This window comes from Perissodus microlepis, chromosome 12 (genome assembly GCF_051167445.1).
Source record: "Perissodus microlepis isolate ML-2025 ecotype Zambia chromosome 12, ASM5116744v1, whole genome shotgun sequence".
NCBI classification, from domain to species: domain Eukaryota; kingdom Metazoa; phylum Chordata; class Actinopteri; order Cichliformes; family Cichlidae; genus Perissodus; species Perissodus microlepis.
The window spans coordinates 6,938,999-6,953,870 of record NC_140472.1 but is presented as its reverse complement, the minus strand read 5'-3'; the positions used below and the strand labels follow the sequence as shown (position 1 = coordinate 6,953,870).

Sequence of the window (14,872 nt, the reverse complement as noted above, 5' to 3'; positions counted from 1 at the left end):
AAGGTGCATTATCAGATACAGTTTATAAACGAAGTTCAATAAAAGTTTTCCAGCCTTTTTAAGGGTAAAATATTTTCATTAAAAATCTTATTGTACAGTATATACAGTTCTAATTTCTTTTGAGGTGACACATACCACCACTCACAATAAAAAAATCACAATGAAATAACTGTAAGCCAATAGCAGAGTTGCATTACTGTGAAAGGTAATTTCACAATTTGCATTATTGCATTATCAAACAATATAACTATGTATCAGCCGATAGCAAGTCAGCACATTTAGCCATTTAGTTCAAACTGAGCCTCTGAATAGCAATGACAGAGACTGGCTTTGGCTGCGGTGCCAGATCAGCCTGCCTTACAATTTCAAAAACTGCTGTGGTTTCCCTGCATAACCATGTCAAGACTAAGGGGACAGAAAATATCCAGTAATTAGCAGTTCTCTGGCTGAAAATGGCTTTTTGATGCCACAGATCAGAAAGACAAGACTAAGTCAAATAATCACAACCAAAGTAAGCAGAAGAGCATCTTCGAACGCACAACCTAACAAAGCTTGAACTAGAACTGCTACAGCAGCAGAACAACAATTCCAGCTTTCAGTCCTATCTGTGAAGGGAATAGAAAATTGAGAAAACTTAGCCTTTGATGAAAACTTTAGTTTTGCTGTGAAATTTGGATGGTAGGGTCAAAATTAAATGTAAAAAGCATGAAAACAATGACCCATCCAGCTTTGTATCAAAGGTTCAGGCTGCTGGTGGTGGGTGTGTAGTGTTGTGGGGCATATTTTCTTATCATGGTTTGTGCCCCTCAATACCAGCTAAGCACCATCTAAATACCACGGCCTATGTAAGCATTGGTGCTGCCCACATCCATCTTTTATCACCACAGTGAACTCATCTTCCTATGACTGAATCCAGCATGTCATAAAGCTCAAACTGGTTTCTAGGATGTGTATTTCACTGCAAAATAAATGACTTCACTGAGATCTGGTGACTGATCTCAATCCGATAGAACACCTTTGTGATACGGTGAAACAGGAGATTGTGCCATATTGACTGTCATGTCAATACATACCATAGTTTCTGAGGAATTTTTTCAGCACCTTCTTAAATCTGTGCCACAAAGACTTTTGGTAGTTATGAAAGCAAAAATGGGATCCAACTAGGTAGGGATAAGTAATGTCTCGTTTAACGCTGCAGGTAATAAATGTGACTTGCATAGCTTAATATTGATGAGCAACAGAGAGCAGTATTACATTTGTTAATAGCTGTGACTATTTATAAGCCCTGCTCTGTGGAGCTGAAAAGTAACCCTCTTGACTTCAGCTGTCAGCTTGACTCTTCATGGAGCCCACCAGCATGTCACAAGCTGTTAATTTTACAGAGGAGGAGGGGAGAACTTTCTTGCTTATCATTTCCCAGTTACAATATGTCAATAACAATTACACAATATTATTCCAGCTGGCAGAGTGCTGGCTGCCAGAAGAGCACACGGAGCCCAGAGGTGTTGTAAAGGGCAGCAGAGTGTGACTGCACCAAATGGGAGAAACAAGTCTTCACAGCTGATTGGTCATGGACCTTCTAACTCAGAGCCTGATTGGCTACTTTTGCTAGTTGAGGGCAAACTGGTTGGTTCTGCTTTGTTCAGCTTTGTTATGCTGCCCAAGCTTTTGAGTCCACGATGTTTGTTTCAGGAACATTATACATGGTGTGTTTGACTGCCGATGTTTGCAACTTCAGTTACCAGTACCGCATTTAAACCTATAAACAGGGACATAAATACACTTATGATTCAAAGAATAAATTCACCATTGTTTTGGACAATAAGCAGATAATAAGAGTATTAACATAGATATTGTGCTGTAATGTGTGTTGGTGGGGATGGTGGTTCTGTACTCTGTGGGTTACATTTTGGCTTGGGGGAGATTGGGCCATATTAAAATTAGTAGGTTTACAGTTTATTTTGAGAATCTTTTACCAGGTGACATTGAATGGTGACCACTAAGGGGGTAGAGCAGGTCATCTACTTATCAGAAGGCTGGTGGTTTGATCCCTTGCTGCTCCAGTCTGCATGCTACGATATCCTTTGGCAAGATACTACCCCATTGTGTTCACTGGAGTGTGAAATTTAGAAAGTGCTTGTATGAATGGGTGAATGAGACATGCTGTATAAAGTGCTTGAGTGGATATATCAGTATGTATATAAGAACCTGTGCATTAAGGATACATAAGCTAAACTGACTGGTTTCAGACTATGAATATACTAAGATGCTGCATAAAGAGTCAGTATAAGACGAAGGTGAACTTTATTAACTCTACAGGGGAGACACAGAATAAATAAAGGGCTGGAAATGAGCATTTTTAGCTCTTTTCTAAATAAGTATTTTTGGTATACAAAGAGATGTTTTCACACCTTTGTATAAATTGGTGAGGTTCAAGTCAGGAGATTATGGCAGTCAATTCGAACATTCATGCCAGTTTTTAAGGAGGATCATTGTCCTCCTGTAGAACTTCTTCTCAGTTCCAGTTCTCAACGAATTGCCTGAAGTCTACGTCCAGAATTTGATTATTCTTAGCCAGATCCACTCTTCCCTCTATCTATTGTTATGTTACTTGAACTATTGGCTGCCACTCAGCTCCAAAGCAGAATATTTCTGCTACTCTGCTTAACAGCTTGCAAGATTTTCATTTCTGCTCCTGAATTTCTCAAACACATGGCTCGGAAAGTGTGACCAATGAGCTCAGTGTGATTTTTTTGTTGTAATCTGACTTTAACTCATTTGTACTCTTTCATGATTCCAATGAATCGTTCATGTAGGCTGTGTTTGCGCATCAGTGCCAGGTTAAATGCTGCATCTGCATCTTCAAAACTTGTTTGAAGTTTGACAGATAATGGCAGAAGAAGCTAATGGATAAAATATGATAGAAGGTACTTTTTAGAGTTATCAAATATCATTATTGGCCTATATTGGGCCTATTAACTGATATATGCATGTCTTGTGGCAGATTGCTGCCCCTCCTTTACCCTGGTCTGTTGGAGGTATCTTCCTATTAGAAGAGAGTTTTTCCTTCCCACTGTTGCCAAATACTTGCTTATAAGGTGTTTCTGATTGTCCCAACATACCCAAGAAACATGTCCTGGCTCTGCCCCTGTGTCTCCTTCCATTAGGAAATGTCAAAACCAACTCTTCTAGGATGTATACAGGATGCATCCTAGTCAGATGGCTGAAGTATTATCTCCCTACTCTCACCCCCAACCAGTTGTGGCTGATAGTTGCCCATCTCTGAGCATTTTTCTGCTGAAGGTCACTTCCTGTTTTGTTGTTGGGGTTTTCTGTCTATTATCATAGGCTCTTTACTTTATACACTTCATTAAGCACTTTGAAACAACTTGTGATTTTTCATTCATGTAAATAAAATTGAATTAAACTAAATCAAATTGAATTGACCAATAATCTTATGCTGGGAAAAAAGTGCAGTGAAGAGTTGGAAGGAGAGATATTTTTTGTTGCAAGATTCCTTTGTTTCCTTTACACGGGGTGTGAAATAAAGCATCAGCATTGGTTACTGGCCATTTTTGAAACAATGTTTCAGTCCAAAGTTTTGCATCACAGGGTGTTTGAAAAGTATGACTAAGGTTTCTAAAGCGACTGAAAAGGAAAGATTTCTAAATGAAGACGTAGTTTGTTAACGGGTTCAGTGTTTTGCAAATGAATCAAAGAATGCACTGCTTCTACAATCCTCTTATAACAAGTGTTGATCTCAATGAATAATTCATTAGAGATTTGCATGTAAAAATGAAAAACAGTTTAATCCCTTTATATCTTTACCTTCATCTGTTCTGCACGGCGCCTGTTTTTACAGTGCATTAAGAGGAGATGAATTTGCCGGCTTCAACAGAGTCATTATGGAGCGACAGAAAATGTCAGCACACTAGCTGTACTATTCAGCACTTGGACTAATGAGCATTACTCTCTGGCGATTATCAATTAGTAATGAAGTGGCAAATTGTCCTATCAGGCAAAACCAGCAGTGTGAGCCCACAGAGAGGAGAATGGGACCGCAGCAGGCCTTGCAGGCGGTCGGGATGCTGCTGCTTCTTTCTGCTTCCTCTCTGCATTTTATCCTTTCATCTTTCCCCCCTTTTTTCCTCCCCTCTACCTGACCTTGTGCACTTCTCAACCTGCTAAGAAAATGTGCAGTCTGACTCTGAAGATTGTCCTGTGATGAAATATTCAAAAGCTCTAATAAAATGGGAGGGAGCATCATCCAGTGGTCTTGTTTGTTGTTGTTGTTGTGTGTACAGAGCTGTGCAGTGTTGAAAAGCTGATGGCAAAGACATAAGGTTGAAGATGGATAAAGAGATGGGCAAGCCATTAGCACTTTTAGCACAAGTGTAGAGACCCTCCAGATGTGTCTAACCTCATGATAAAAGCCTTTGTTTTATAAGAGATGTAGATACAAAAGAGTGCAGGTTAACCGCACGAACATAGTGTAAAACCGAGGCTCCTGCTCACCTGTCCTCTTTGGCTTAGTTGATTTAAGTTGTTTTGGTAAAACGCCATCTTTGCGCTCTAATAGTCTACTTGATCCTGTGGTCTTTTGTCTGGTGCTCATTCTGTTCAAAGCTAACAGGGAGTAGTATTGAGATGGTGATATAACTGTGAGGACTGTAATGTTTGCATAAATGTAAATGGGATGGAAAATGAATTTGTGGTTGATAGTCCATTAAGACACTAATGGGAACAGATTGTGTAAGCACTTTTGCCCAGTTATCGCTGCAGCAAGTTTAAAACAGATTATCTCTTTTTTCCAGGTTTGTTTTCTTCTTCTTTTTTTATTAAAGTAAAGATGTGTTGGATTTTATCTCAGAAATATCTAAACTTGTATTTGTGGTGAACTTTCTTATTTGTGCTGAATTCTCCCCATTCCAGCACCGCTGCTCAGGAATCGTGTGTTTACTCTTGTCAGTGTTTACAGACTGTGCCTGTAACTGTATGGAAATCTATCCATCCATGTTCACGACTGGTTATCCAAGCCACAGTTTCGGGAAATCACTTTCCCAGCTGTCATAAGGTGAGAGGCAGGGTATACCGAGGGCAGGCCGTCAGTCTATCTTAATGTTTCAGTTTAAATATAGATTAGATAAACTAAAAAAATAAAATCTTTCTTACATCAGAACACATCAAATCAACAAATGACTGCTTTTAAGCTTTCTTTTACTTTCTTGTACTGGCACATAATGGACTTCATGAGAGAGACTGAAATAACACACATGCTATAGAATCCTTTGTTGTCCCACATTCAGTGTTCATAGAGTGGCTAAACGAAACATGAGCTGCATCCCAGGTTTAGTGACTGACAACCAGACAATGTGAAGAGAGACACAGCAAACAGCTTGGTTCATCTGACCACCAGCCAGCAGTTCATGTAACTATCTAAGTGCCTGCCAAATGCTTTTTATAGTACTCATAAGACACCTGCTGTCACAGAGATGTGAGCATCAGCAAAGGTAGAAGTCACGGTAAGTGGTAAAGCTCTGTTATATGAGATAAGCATCACCTTTGCGTTGAAGTGGCGTTATACAAGTTTGATCTAATTTAGAACCATTTGCCATCATCGTCTCGAGTTGTAAACACTGCCTGCGTGCTGTCATTTTCCTTTATTTATCATGCCCATTTGGGCGATGTACTTTAGCTAATGTGATTTCCAACACCAGCAGACATAAGATACAGTTTGTAATCATCTTGTGCCATGTCAGAGAGAAAAAATATTATAAATGTAATAATGCAATCGATGAAGGACGATGCACAGGAGCTAAAAAAAAAAAAAGATGAACTACTGCACCACTGTGATCTGTGACTTCCATCTCAGTAGGTTTTCAGTTTTCATATGAGATGAATGATGAATTTGTCCTATCAGTACTGGATATGCAGTAATTGTTCTCATTATTTGTTCAATCAAAATGTTTTCAGACTAAAAAAATGTAATACAAATGTTTTTAAAAAATCTTCGTGGTTTAAATTTGGTGATCTCCCTCTTCTTGTGTAACCCAGATCTGTTTTCTGGGCGGCTGCTATATTTAATCTAGTTTGTCCCTTTGTCCCACTTTTCCCCAATGCCTGTTGGATTTCTTCCTGTGCATCAACAAGCAAAACTTCAACTTTATTTTTATGTTTGTGGAAGTGAACAATGAGTGGTCAGAGTCCCATCATAATCAGTTCCGTTTTTGGCAATGGAGGTTTAGCAGTCCTCAAAGAGTCGTGCTGTACAACGTTATGGCAGTACTCTTACAAAACATCAGATCTATTATTCTCCAGTCTCATAGTTTTTTAAATAAGTAAAATGATACTTAAGTAAACTTCAGAATGCAATTTCCTAAAGAAAATGCAGTGTGAGCGCCGCTAGCCGAATTGTTTGAGTTCAATTTTTATAATTGCTGAATCTTTGTTGAAAAAAATGTTTAATAAGGTAAAATACACCAAATCATTGACCTGAAAGTCGGAGTGCAGAACTGTTGAAAGCGGAAGTTTACACAGAAGTTGGAATGTAGTGTGTGTGTGTGTGTGTGTGTGTGTCCTTATCAGCGAGTGAGTGACATACAGAGAAAGAGGGGAACTGGCATCAAATTAGGAGGTAAAATAGTTTTAAATCTTTAACTGTTTTGTGCGTCTTATTTTAGACTTTATGTTAGTGGGGAGATAAACTATACAGACTAAAAACAGAGACATTAAATGAGGTTAGACGACTTGAAATGTGGGAGAATCCACTAGAATCCACAGGCAGGCACATAGTTTCAGTTCTAATGATCCAGTCGCAAAATATGATTCCTAATGTCATCAACTGACTCCAACTACCCAGATTTGAACCGCCTGTCTGCTGAAGACAAATCCACCCATGAAAATTTGGCCGTAAGTTAATGTGCCAATCAGAACGCTCTATCATTCCCATAGATTTAAATTCACCAATTGAAAATAACTGCCAATAGCTTTCAGTTGGACTGAAGTAAATACTGACATACTGTTACACATACTGTTATTCTGTGGCAAAGGTACTCCTTGTACCTGGATCCACACAGTTGAATATTTTAAAAACTAAAGTTAGAAATGAGAAAAATACAAGCTCACATGTCCAAAAGAATCTAATACGTTGAAGGAAGTTGACGAAAAAATATCATGAATGTACTCAACACTTAATCAGCGTTTACACTAATAAACTTCTGTCTTTTTATCCAGAGCCAATTTCCTGGGCTGAATATGCTTACATGTTTGGTCGCCCATCCTATGTCCCTTTTAGTCCAGGAGAATCTCTGTATGTAAGTCAGTCGTGCTATTTGATAAGGACACAAGATAAAGTGTTTGTTTCAACATCATTTCCAAGGATATATTATTTGGAGTTATTATCACTGCCTGATATTCACCACACACATAGCTGACCATATACTCTAATCTTTGTTTTACCTGACCAGCTGCCTTTGCTTCTCAAGGTTTAAGAGTCCATCAGAACATTTACCTTTTTCTAAAAGGCTGTCATGTACCTTTTAGTAAAAAGTAGCTTCCATCTACCCACTTTACCATAAAGCCCTTTAGTAGAGTGTTTGACCGATGGTTGTCCTTCCTAAAGTCTCTCCTGTCACCACAAAGGACTCAAGGCTCTCATTTACAGTATAAACGATGCACCACGACTCAGCTGTGAGTGACACTACAAAGGATCTCAGTGCTTTTGAAATGAAATGCTTCAACAACATTTCTTTTTACATGAAAAAAATGAGAACTCTTTAAATAAAAATGGGAAACTTTAAATGTCATTTTTATATAAATAAACTGTTTGCTCACCCTTTTATGTAGCATGAATCACAATGTTTTTTTCCTTTTTTGAGTGTAGCTGACAGCGTGAGAAGATGAATAATAGTAGCAGGAAGACAGCAGAACTCACTTTAAGTCCATGCTGTGCCACAGCTGGTGTTTGCACTCCTATCACTTACCATGTCTCTGAAGAACAGTCCTCGCGTCTGCTCTGCCTCTGCTGAGTATCTTGTTTGAACCGGCCCTAAAGATGATTTCAGGCGGAGCAGCCCATATTCACTAAGTGCTTTTCATATTGTGGCTGCTTCTCTGAAGTGTGGGGGAGAAAGCTGTTCACGTGGAGAGAAGCAGACTGCGTTTGTGTTAAGAGCAGTTGAAAGAGAAGTGGAAAGTAGACTGCAGAAATATTCGAATTTACCTGTTTTTATCTTTTTTTTGTTGCACACCAGCTTTCAGATGCTACGTCTTTAACACCGAGTGATGTCATCTCTTCCAAACCTTATTGGCTGTGAAAATAAGCTGCTCTTAAGTCTGCATGGAAACATTTGAACACCCCCCCCACCCCACCTCATTTCAATCCCTCTCCTAGCTTTTCAGTCAACTACATCCTTTTTTCAGAATAAAATGGCAGCTAGTGAAGTGGCCACTCTCCCAAAGCATGTTATTACCTAACTGTCACACAGTCAGACTGTGTGTCAAAGCTAAGAAATCACTCTGAGGTCCTCATTTTAATATTTCTATGGCACACTGATGAGCAGGTACGAGAAAAGTTTATGGAGCTTAGCGTGAGTAATTCTGTACTAAGAGAACGTGATTAATCCTAAAGTACTCCACTGTGTACTCTGGGCAGTGATGTATTGTTCTTTCTAAGCACAGTTGGAGACTCCATCCATCCATTCGCTTCCGCTTATCCCTTTCAGGGTCGCGGGGGGCGCTGGAGCCTATCCCAGCTATCATAGGGCGAGAGGCAGGGTACACCCTGGACAGGTCGCCAGTCTGTCGCAGGGCCAACACACAGGGACAGACAACCATTCACACATTCACACCTAGTGACAATTTGGATTATCCAATTAACCTATCCCCACAAGCTGCATGTCTTTGGACAGTGGGAGGAAGCCGGAGTAAACCCACGCAAACACGGGGAGAACATGCAAACTCCACACAGAAAGACCCCGGCCTGATGTTGGAATTGAACTCAGGACCTTCTTGCTGTGCGGCAACAGTGCTAACCACCGTGCCACCGTGCTGCCACTACAAAAATCTAAGAGTGACTTTAAAACACAGTTAATATTAAATGTAGGCGATAATATAACATTTACATTCTAAAGAGGTAGTGCTTAGTAAAGCAGTACAGCACACAATTATTTAATTAAAGAGGACCTAATATGATTGGTTTTATTGTTTGTTCTATTACTGCTGGTCAGTGTATACAGAAGTGTTTGCTCTGAGCCAATAGAACTCAGTTCTTTGCCATTTTTCTACTCTTGGGTGTGTATGATGGCAGAAGAAGGGCTTAACCTCTCCAAGGTCATCTTAGGTATGCAGCTGTGACTGTAGCAGCTCCACCCATTTACTCTTAAAATCTTTTGTTTTGAGGGGCAGCCAATAAGAAGGCATTTGCCGTTAAGGGAACGAAAGCAGCTTGTTTCAGACAAATAAAGAAGTGAGGGGCTGTACCAGAACCAGCATGAGCTAAATGAGGATTAATTTGGACTGTGAATCATGCAAAGCTAGAACAGGTCATCTAATAATCGGAGGTTGGTTCGATTTAGACCACAGGCTAGCTAGCCTGTCAACACCCAGCAGACAAATTGTGTTGGGTCAGACTATCACAGCTGTTAATCAGGGATGCTTCTCTGGAAGATATAATTTAGCATGTGGTCTCCTCATTCTCTCACTTTTTAGCTCTTTTTCAACAGAGGCTTGCAGTCACTGTTCTCAAGCTGTTTCTTTCAGCTGTATGTTGTATTCTCCACTCTTGTATTCCCCACCCTAAAATAGATCCATTATACTGTTAACAACAGGCTCAGAGACGGGGAAATTACACCAAGCTGATCTAGGTCCTTTTCAACAAAGTGTAATGCTGAACCCTAATTTAAAACTCTAGATTGGACGAGTTCTCCTCAAGATATTACGCCTCTTCTTACCCCACATTTTTGAACCGTCCAATTTAAGAAACTTTCAGTCAGTGCTTCGGTGGGATGAAAACATTTTTGAGTAATGATTTTATTCTGTCAGTTTTGCAAAGCAATTCATTATACTAAATCTCACAGTTGCAACTTAGCACCCAACTGATTTCATAGAAACAGTGATTAAGTGTATGCTCTTTCAGCCTGGGCTCAATGCTACAGTGAGGGAGAGAATGAGCTAAAGTTACCAGATCTGAGTGGGGCAGATGCTTGCTGGTTAATTTAGCATGAATCCTGGACCAGTACCACCTTTTTCTTTGCTTATAAACAATCGACAAAGAATGTTGCACTGCTGATCAGTCATACTGCCAACATCCAAAGCTTCAGGCAATAGGTCTCAATAAGCTAAGAGAAAGCAAAAGATTCACTGCAAAACAAATTGATCTTGCCCAGGTTCAGAATCTGTTTGAGTGGTGCAAGCACGTACAGTTAGTCTATACGTTTGTGGACAAATAGTCTTCTCACTTTTATTTTTGTAGTTTTCTCTCTGTACGCTATGACAGAGGATTTAAAATAAATAAAAATGTAATTAAAGTACAAAATCCCAGCTTTATTTCAATGGAATTGACAAAAATATTGCATCAACTGTTTATGAATTATACACATTTTTATACATAGAGGATTGAAAGTAACTGGACAAGCTAAACAAGTTTTAATATAAGGCCTTTTTTTTAATTCTTGGAGTTGCAGTCAATGGCCCATGCATATCTGCAAATGTTGTGTGTTCTCCTTTGAGAAGTAACCTTAGACACTGATGCTAGCATCGTGTTACATCTGTAGTGTTGTGTGCTCTGTATAAATTGCTTTTTAAAAAGTTTTACTAAGGCTTTGCTTGTATCTGTGGGTATTTTTTGACATACAATTACTCGATACCAGAAAAATCTCTCAGCTTCATAGCTTTCACAGACCAGCATGCATTTCATCTGTTTTTACAGCTAAAATGCTGCATGAGTTGTTTTTACACTAAAAACTGAGCTGAGCTCCTCTTAGCTTAAATATGTTTTTGGATATTTGACCTGAAGTTAAAACTAAATAGGCAGCTGATATGAATCTCATTACACCCACTAAAACATCTTTTTTAACCTTTTTGGGTTTAGTAGTTTACCTCCTGGCAACTTCTTTTTTTAGAGGTATACTTCTTATACGGTGAGATCGAATAAGGATCGAAGACATCAGTCTGTGTTTTTTTTTCTCTGCATGCATCAGCTCCACAACCTGTTATTTTATTTAACAGTTACCAAATTCCTAAGTTAACTCAAACAAATGAGACTGCAGAGCACATTTTTCTTCTGCTGCAACCACTCATCGGCTGCTCCCCACACCCTCGTTTTTCTCAGCAAAGGGACAGGTTAACCAAAACAAACGAGTCTCCAGTGCCTCAGAAAGTAGGAAGCAAAGTTGATGAAGGGGAGGAATTGCAGAAGCCTAAAGCTTCTGATGCTTCATCGCTCATGCACCATAGCGCCATGTGGGAAGAGCCGCAGGTGGCTGCCAATGATGGATACCGAAGTCACAGTATAATCTTTCACCCTTTCAAAAATAGTTTGAGAGGCAGGCTGTCAAAGGGGCACTGCAAGGCAGAGCTTCTCCGCCTGCTGCAGAAATTTAATGTCGACTCATGACTGCGTCTGGGGACGATGGTGCAAAATTGAAATCTCAGTCATGGTGGCGACCAGCTGACAGAGTGGTTATTGTACAGCTTATCAGCGGGGAAGTGAAAAGGAGGGATTTGCCCCTCTCTGTGGGGAATATTGCCCTCGATCAAAATGGTAGAAGGGAAACAGCTGACATCAACACCCGAGACCAAGCCCACTGCAGATTTTCACCTTCCGCAACCCTGAAAGCAGAAAAACAAGAAGACTTTCAAAGTTTCGGCAGCGCTTTCCTCACTGCAGCGATTTAACAAACAATCATTCAGTGAGGAAATTTGATGGAGGAGGATATGGAAATGTGATTCAATGAGTGCAGGGTGGCATTTATTTTCTCTTGGCCTTTTGCTCTGAGGCATATTTATGGAGGAGCTAACTCAATTGCGAGAGCGAGGAAATCAAGACGACCATTTTTCACACCACAATAAGATTAGTGCAACATGAAGGCGATTACACAGGGTGCTTATAATTTGCAGCAACAGGGCGCTGATTCAATACAGCCATTATCACCCCAAGGGCATTGCTGTCGCTATTTAGAAAAAAAAATAGGCAACTCATTAAATGTTGTAGATTCCAAATGAATCAGACATCTCAAGGACTCAGGTGCTATGGATTTACTATAAAGATCTTAGCGCTATGACTGCTGCACAAAGAGTCTTCTCCTTCAGTGCAGTTATGGGAGTCTTCTTTAGCAAACACCAGTTTGTTAAGGCAAACGTGCAGAGTCACAAGAATGCTCATCTGCTGCAGGACTGAGACCCGTCTGCGTGAAGGCAGACATGCTTTCTCACTGTGATGGATTGATTCGTATTGGCCACGTGCAGCAGAGCAAAAATTGTATTACTGAATCATGTTTTGAAAATGTCACTGGAGTAAAGCATTTGTTCAGTTCCCAGATTCGTTCCTGTAATGTGCGCTATTCTGTTTGATTCCAGGTCTGAAGCGAAGCTACTCCTGTGAAGTCTGCAGCGTCACACTCAACTCAGTGGCACAGTACCATGCACATCTGCAGGGCTCAAAGCACCAAAACAAGTGAGTGGATCCCACTAATGTTCACCGCAGCCAAACAGCTCATTTCCACATCAAACTACTTATGCTGCTCTGGCAAAAGCCAACATGTTGTTTTCTTTGCTTTGCTTTCACTTGCATTTTTCTTTCGGCTTCTCAACAAAGAACCAGACATGCTACACTGATAATAAGAATGTTGCAGTGAGGGCCATTGCTGAGCTTTTGCTGGAGGCAAGCAGTGAGATTTTTCTCTGAATTAATTTCAGTCAACAAATTAAAGGACAGTCTATTATGGGAATTAACTCTCTAATTTAGCCTTGTTTTGCTTTTAGGTTGTTGCTAACTTATTGATGTTCGGCTTAAAGTGTGGATCTTAAACACTTCTGCGCTACAGTCTACCAGTTAATCAGTCTGGCTGACTGGGCAGAGTGTCAATTTAAAATTGTGGGCTGAACTTGGTTTTTGTAGTTAGTTGTGGGAACGTACATCTCTCTTTTTCCCAAATTTGCAAAAACCTGCAGCCAGTTACAAGAGAAATATAGCTCTAGACAATAAGTCCTCATGGCTGAACCTTACCACAGCTTTTTATAATCTATATCCACACATATCCTGTTTACATTACCACAAAATATATTCCTGCTAAGATATATGACATCATGAGATTCATGACATCGCCTGTTTCCTGCTCCAAACTACCATCATTACCAGCTTAAACAAACGGCAACCTCCTATGCAGAAAAAAAATACATTTCTAAAAAGCCCCTTCAGGCTGGCTCCATATTAACTGTAGGGATGAAATTAACGTGTTTACTGTCTGCCAAATAAAACAGCTTTTAATCTCTATAGTTGGCTAATTTACGGGAAGCAGGGTTGGTTTAGTTATGTGGGTATTAATTTTGAAAATCTTTTTCTTTTTATTTGGCTGCTCCCTGTAGAGTTCCATTTCACTGGGGATACTGGAGATGTCACACTTTTACATCTTTACCTGTTTTAAATTTCTAAAACACATTAAAGAAAGACACAGCAGCAAAAACATGTAGTTAAAGGGAACTTTGTCCTGGAAACATCCGGAAAGACTGTAGAGTAACTGAATTATTAGAAAAATAAACAGAGAAATATTTGCTACAGTCTAATGGGAAGCATCCCTCTCACGTCTTTAGGGAAAGGGGTAACATAGTGTTAAGTAATAGGAAGCTTAGATTTATGTTGACTGAAAGCTCAGACTTAAAGCTCTGTAACAATAACACGTGTTTGTGTCATGACACTGAATTCAGGGGTAACGATGTACTTGTGACTTGTAAGGCGTAAACTTTGTTTTCCCTTCCGACCTCAAATTAACAACTACCTGTGTATTTGTTTATTATTCTGGGGGATTCTCCTTTGCTCAGATTACGTGACTTAAAGCAGTTTTAGGACTGCACACTGTGTGGGATTCCACATGGACCTTTGGCAGCCGCTGTGAATTAATGGGGCTTACATGGTGCATGTCCTAGAATTAATTCCCCCTGTTGGCCAGCTCTGCCAGAACACCTCCACGGGGATGCTGGCATCAGGAGACGTGACATGCCGTTTAACAGCCTCTTTGCTTTAGTAATGGATGAAAACTCCACCTTGTCAGAGCCACTGGGTTTCTGTGGCACACAAACCCTTCATCCCACCTCAAACTCTGAGCAGGGCAGAGGACTGGCACATCAGACCACTCGTCTAACCACCCCACCCCATCGTTGCCATCCAACCAGCCTGATTTTATCCTCATAGTCCACAACTTTGCCTCAGGTCTATTTAGGTCATTTGCCTAATGCTGTTTCACATGGAGTGAATCAAAGGCTTCTCTGCTCTCCAAAACTACAGAGTGAGGTTAAGGATAATATCGGAGCTGTTTCACATGAATAACACCGTAATACAAAAGCTAATGAAAGTGGAAACCATTCATTTCACTATGGCTAATGGGACTTATATTCATCCATTTTGTTAATTGATTGTCCAGTTCAGGCTTATAGGGGTGGGATGGGGAGTGGGAAGGCTGGAGCCGAGGCACAGTCCATCCTTGACAGCTTGTCAGGGCTAACTCAGAGACAGAGTCACGCTCACATTCACACCTAGGACTTATTTAAAACCAACAGGTAACCTAGCATGCATGTCTTTGCACTGTGGAAAGAAGTTGGAGTACCTCAGAGAATCCACTCAGGCACAGGGAAATAAGCGAACTCCACACAGAAAGGC

The 14,872-nt window shown here is 40.2% G+C and overlaps 1 protein-coding gene across 1 annotated transcript in view; it reads left to right on the top strand.

Annotated features, from left to right (window-relative positions):
- Positions 1–14,872, top strand: part of zmat4a (zinc finger, matrin-type 4a) — a 160,171-nt gene that overhangs the window by 118,070 nt on the left and 27,229 nt on the right. The window contains exon 6 of the mRNA XM_084945307.1: positions 12,577–12,673. Within this exon, the coding sequence (XP_084801433.1) occupies positions 12,577–12,673 (97 nt within the window). The remainder of the gene's footprint in view (positions 1–12,576; positions 12,674–14,872) is intronic.